The 6,389-nt window shown below is 43.1% G+C and overlaps 1 protein-coding gene across 1 annotated transcript in view; it reads right to left on the reverse strand.

Moving 5' to 3' along the window:
- ppp1r14bb (protein phosphatase 1, regulatory (inhibitor) subunit 14Bb) overlaps nucleotides 1–5,033 on the reverse strand; it is a 20,687-nt gene extending 15,654 nt beyond the window's left edge. The window contains exon 1 of the mRNA XM_032511566.1: nucleotides 4,482–5,033. Coding sequence (XP_032367457.1) covers nucleotides 4,482–4,682 — 201 coding nt within the window. The 5' untranslated portion in view covers nucleotides 4,683–5,033. The remainder of the gene's footprint in view (nucleotides 1–4,481) is intronic.
- Nucleotides 5,034–6,389: the final 1,356 nt, after the last annotated feature.

Genomic DNA, 6,389 nt, shown 5'->3' on the forward strand with positions numbered 1-6,389 from the left:
TGTGTGTGTGTGTGTGTACACTGGTGTGGGGGGTGTTTACAAAGACACACTGGAGTCTTTTACTCCCGCTGTGTAACAACCACTCTTTGTAGTCACCCTCTTACGCACACTGAGTGAAACAGGAAAATACTGATTGGTATTCAGACCTTTAAGTGTAAAGGTTTAAGGAAATGTTTGACACTGTGTGCGTGTGTGTGTATTTTTATTGACCTGGCTGTAGCCATCACTTCTTTAATTGTCTGTTGTTTGAGACTAGGACAGAGCTACAAACTTCCTTTACTGCACTGTTAACATTAGAAGGTTAGATTAGGTTTTTAGTGCCTGATCCGAGTGCTGCTTCAGTAAAGAATAGCGGACTTTAGGCACTACTACTATATTAAAGCAATAGCAGAGGACACATGTTACAAAACCCTTTCTCCCTATGTGACAGCCCTGCTCCCTCCTACTACTTCTCTTCTTGCCATCCCCTCTAGTTATTTTTCCTTCTCTTCCCCCGTTTATTGCATTCCTGCTTTCTTTTTCTGCCTTTGTTCTCTTGTGTCCCCGTGTGTGTGTGGCCACGTAGGGCCCTGGAGTTTGGGGATTGGACCGCCCACTCGCCCAACTGTTAACTATGTAGCTTCTGGTCAGCCCCAGTGTATTATAAGCAGAAAACACCGCGAACTGAGAGATACGTGGCAAATTAACACTTAACAGCACAATTGCCATGGAAATGATACCAAGGCTGCTGTGAAATTTTATCACTTTTAATAGAAGTGGAGTTGTGGACCTGATGCGTGTAATACCCCCCCCCCCCCACACACACACTTCTCTTTTCCTTAGAGTGAGCTCAAAACTCACTTAGCACAAAGCCAGTAATATAGTGTAGGCTCAATAAACAATACAGAAAGTAGACACAGTTTAAAAAGGCATCTATCCTTAAAGAAACACTCCCTGTGCCCAATAATGCTTTTAAATCCTAACACTTGCTGCCAGTTCAGTGTTAATGTTTTCAACCAAACACCATTTACAGTTGGGTTTAATAGAATATAAACTGTGAGATGGGCTAGAGTTGTGGGATTTGAGCCTCTATTGTAGTCTTATATGCCCTCCAAAACCCTTGTGGAATTACTGCTCTATTGGGCACTATATCTACCTATATATCCACGATACTCCTTATGTGTCACTGTGGACATATTATCTGGAAAACCTGTATTTATCTAACTATACACCGTTGTACATAATTAATCTCTATTGTCTAAATAACTGCACAGAATACTGTACTCAACCTGCACTTTGGTATTTAATGCTTCTTTTGGACTTCTGGTTAAATGTCAACTGCATTCATTGGCTCTGTACCTGTACTCTGCTAAATGACAATGAAGTTGAATAAAATCTCATCAAAACCAGTGTCTTTTTAGCAAAGCAAATGCCACATTAACATCAACTGCAAGAATATAATGTGTAACTGAATGGATGAAAGAAAATAATAAAAACAGGTGCTTTTTGGAAATTATGATTTTACTAAGCTTTCTTTTACTACTGGACTTTTTTCCACTGCACGGTAAACCAACACAAACATTTATCCCCGCCTTGTTGCCATGGAAGGCTCGGCTCCTCACTTTGACCCATAGCAACTCAGACTCACAGACTGACTAAGTGGCTGTTTGAATATCTGACAAGCCAGGCTGGCAGAAAAGACTGGCTGGCTGCTTGTAGCATGTTTAAAAGGATTATATGGATGGGGAACATAGCTCATTATGAATTCCCTGTTGAACAAACCCCCATGCTGTCTTAATAATAGCAGAAATATGTGTCCAAGACAGGAGAGAAATAAAGTGAGACAGCAAATAATTAAGGGTGAAAATGTGGATTATGGCATGACAAAAAGACAGACACAGCGATAAAAATTAGTGAAAGAGGGAGCAATGGAGGAATAGAGGTAGGTGAAAGAAAAGGAGTAAAATCCCAGGCCACATGCTCCAGATATTTTGTCAGGGTTCTCCCACTCTGCTCCGTGACCGGCTAAAGCTGCCTTTCCAGTTACACTGTTGAGCAGCACGTGCTCCACATTTCCCCATCTAAATGAGCCCAATGTGTCTTTATCAGTGGCTGTACATTAATTTCTTTGTTGTCTAAAAGCCTAGCCAGACACAGAATCAGAACAATGAAAAGCAAGAGAAATAGGCATCAACATTTGAGAAGAATGAGAGATGTGTGTAGAATAATCTCATAATCCCACGACAACTGCAACACCTATTCCGAAGGCTTTTCTGGACTCTTTGTGACCCAGTTTGCTAAAAGAAAAAAACAAAAAAAAACTGGCGGACTGGAAGAATGGGTGGTTTAGTAAATGAGTGATAGATGGATGGGTGGATGGATGGATGAGTGAATGAATGAATGAATTTATCTACACTGACAAAAGAGAAATATTCATCCTTGTGCGCTGTCACTCACCACTTTGTCTTCTGGTGAATTATAAAAAGGTTACACTAGAAAACAGTCCTGCAACGGTTTCCCCCCAAAAAAGTACTTTCGGACTGGGCAATACATAGTATATTAGTCCATCATTGGCAGACAATCACAGCACATTGATTTTAAAATCCTCTTTAAGCCTTTTAATTGCCTCTGCTGCCATGCACGGCTCTGTGGTATCCGTACTACTTTATTATTATTCATATGTCACAGGAAAAACCCTCAATGACAGTTGGATACAATCTGGTTTTCACACCAGATAATAAGCCTGTCTGCAGCAAGACAACTCCACAATTATAGCAGCCAGGCCATCCCTTCGTATGTCCGTGTGTGGCAGGGGAGGCTGCACAGATACTGTATGTGGAACGTTTTGAGCTGTTGAAAGTTTTTCTCAGAAATGGCAAAAACCTTTTGTCCTCTAAAGGCCAGCCTAACTTAGATTACGTATGAGGGGGTTTTCTTCCAGCCTCTTACACTCCTGCCTTTTTGTCTCCGTTAGCCTACTAGGAATTCTCCAAACCTGTTAATTCAATTTCAATTCAATTTTATTTATAGTATCAATTCATAACAAGAGTTATCTCAAGACACTATACAGATAGAGTAGGTCTAGACCATACTCCATAATTTACAAGGAGCCAACAGTTTCTCCAGAGCAAGCAACAGTGGCGAGGAAAAACTTAAGTCGTTGTGTATTCCTCATGCTAGGAATAGAATGTGGGTCACTACCAGCTCAGTACAGGCGACGTGAGCTTAGCAACTACTGACGCCAGAAGCTGCATCACAGCTGCCGCCAGGTTACATTAGAACTGCATGGCTCCCCATGTGTCGCAGTTAGGGCTGGGTAATATATTAATATTATAATGACATCGATATATGAAGCTAGATATCATCTTAAATTTTGGATATTGTGATATGACATAAGTGTTGTTTTTTCCTGGTGTCAGAGGCTACATGACAGTAAAGTCATTTTCTGAACTTACCAGACTGTTTTTGCTGTTCTATTATTTGACTTTACCCACAGAGTCATTATGTCCACATTTTTGATGATTATTTAGCTAAACTCTCATTGTGTAAATATTTTGTGAAAGCATCAGATATCATGATATTTAATTTTCTACATATTGCCCAGCTCTAGTCACAATGACCGAGTATAGGGTTTAATGTTTGATTGTGCAGTGACTCTAAAGTTGGCTTCCATTGATGGTTATACTGGGTCATTATTACAGCCAGTGGTCACTACCCCCCCCCCCCCCCCCCCCCCCCCCCCACCACGCACACACACACGCCTGACAAGACAGACAACTGGACCCCCCCAGCCAGACTCATCAGTATTACCTCATTTGTCTCATTTCCCTAACAGCCCCTTCTCCCTCACTGCCACCTTCACTGTCCTTAAAAGTTTGCCATTAGAAGAGACAAGGAAGGAGAGAGGGGGGTGCAACAAGGCTCCCTGCCTAGATAAACCAAAGAGTTCTTAATTTCGGTATTGGAATAATTTGCTGCTTGCTTGTTTTTCCATTCAAAACATCTCCCAAACAGCAGATAAACAATGAATTTAATGACAAAAGTATGATTTACAGTCAGCTATTAATACTTCATTAAATGAATTCACAGGTGTGCTTTAAAACGACTTCAGCCAATCACAACAGAGAGCAGAGGCTGTCCATTTCATGGTAAGACTATAAAGCTGCATCAGCTGCATTTAGCCTACCTGTGGGTGTGGGGCTGAAGTTAAACCACAAGGTCTTTATTTGACTGTTAATGTCTGACACGAAATCTTTATTTCCTGTCATGTTCACACTCTCTCATTATATAATTAACATTATTCATAAAGTCTTCACTACCTCATCTAGATACTATAGGCTGTAGAAGAAGCGAGGCTAGGCCCACATCAGTGACAAAGGGCCTTTTAATGTTCCTTTATCAACAGTTTGCTTCAGGACCCTACAGCTGATAAACTGGTGTATTAGGCCATACAGTAGGCTACGTAGAAGGGTTTCGGGGCCGGTTATTGTTAGGGTATTTACCTCACAGTCGTAGAGGTCCGTTAGCTGGTCGATAATCCACTCCTCCAGGTTCAGTCTCTTCCTCAGCTCCTTGCGGTCGTATTTGACGGTTACGCGTCCCTGCTTGCGAACGGGTGTCTCCGGTTCCTCCGTGGTGCCGCCCGGGGTCTGGAAATATACCCGGGGTTGAGGGCTCGTCTCCGGGCTTGTAACAGCAGCCATGGTCGCTCGGGTTGGGAGAAAAAAACCTCCCCTGGTGGTGTGGGAGTGTGAAAGCGGCGACGGACAAGAGGCGAAGCGGTCTGCTGCTGCTTGATTTTCCGCACTGGAAAAAAGCCGAGTGATAAACGGGAGACTTGGAATCCCCGAAGAAACAGCGCTGGACCTGATGCTGTGCTGTCCTAACCCGGTCAGAGGGCCATTGGCAGTGGAACCGGCTTATTGGGCTATTTCTGCTTGTAGAGAGACGGGAGGCGAGCAGCACAGCGCGGCCTCAACTCTTCATTCAGTACAAAGAGAAATCACACGTCTCTCTCTCTCTCTCTCTCTCTCTCTGTCCCCACTGGAGGGACGTGCGCGCTCTCTGACTGACTCGAACGCATCCGACGTAGCACGACTGCCCCCCCCACACACACACTTTGAAAACCAGTCAACTCCCCCTTTCTCTAGATTCCTTCTCATATGTCCACCCCCTCTTCCCCTTATCTTTAACACGTGACCCCCTGGACCCCGTCTGTTCTCATGTTAACACAGTTTAACTCACTTGGCAAGAGAAGAACATAATATTATAATAATAATATCATATTTTCAAATGCCTGTGTTCCTATAATGGTCTATAGTCCAAACACGAACAACCCTCTTACAACTCCAAAATCTAACGTGCTAAAATTCCAATTTGTGAACAAATACGAAGTAACTGCTCCACTGAATTAGGAAAGATGTTATATTATAGATGACACTGAGAGTATATGAAAACATTTTCTGTTACTATTATTATTGAGAACACTATAATAGAACAATGCTCATTGTGTATAAAAAAAAGAAAACACACAAAAGTCATTGTCTATTGAGCGGCACAGTCAGTAGTTGACAGACAGGTAGAGAGAGAGACAGGTACACAGAGTTAAACACAGTCAGTAGGAGACAGACAGGTAGAGAGAGAGACAGGGACACACACCTAAACACAGTCAGTAGGAGACAGACAGGTAGGAGAGAGACAGGAACAAAGAGCTAACACAGTCAGTAGGAGACAGACAGGGAGAGAAGAGATGGTACACGAGCTAACACAGTCAGTAGTAGACAGACAGGTAGAGAGAGAGACAGGTACACAGAGCTAAACACAGTCAGTAGAGACAGACAGGAGAGAGAGAGAGACAGGTACACAGAGCTAAACACAGTCAGTAGTAGACAGACAGGTAGAGAGAGAACAGGTACACACACTAAACACAGTCAGTAGTAACAACAGGTAGAGAGAGAGACAGAGGTACACACACCTAAACACAGTCAGTAGTAGACAGACAGGTAGAGGAGAGACAGGTACACAGGCTAAACACAGTCTAGTAGACAGACAGGTAGAGAGAGAACAGGTACACAGAGCTAAACACAGTCAGTAGTAGACAGACAGGTAGAGAGGAGACAGGTACACACACCAAACACAGTCTAGTGACGACAGGTAAACAGGTAGAGAGAGACAGTACACAGGCTAAACACAGTCAGTAGTAGACAGACAGGTAGAGAGAGAGACAGGTACACAGAGCTAAACACGTCAGTATAAGACAGACAGGTAGAGAGAGAGACAGGTACACAGAGCTAAACACAGTCAGTAGGAGACAGACAGGTAGAGAGAGAGACAGGAACAAAGACTAAACACAGTCAATAGGAGACAGACAGGTAGAGAGGAGACAGGTACACACACTACCACAGTCATAG

This window comes from Etheostoma spectabile, unplaced genomic scaffold (genome assembly GCF_008692095.1).
Source record: "Etheostoma spectabile isolate EspeVRDwgs_2016 unplaced genomic scaffold, UIUC_Espe_1.0 scaffold394, whole genome shotgun sequence".
In the NCBI taxonomy this organism is placed as follows: Eukaryota; Metazoa; Chordata; class Actinopteri; order Perciformes; family Percidae; genus Etheostoma; species Etheostoma spectabile.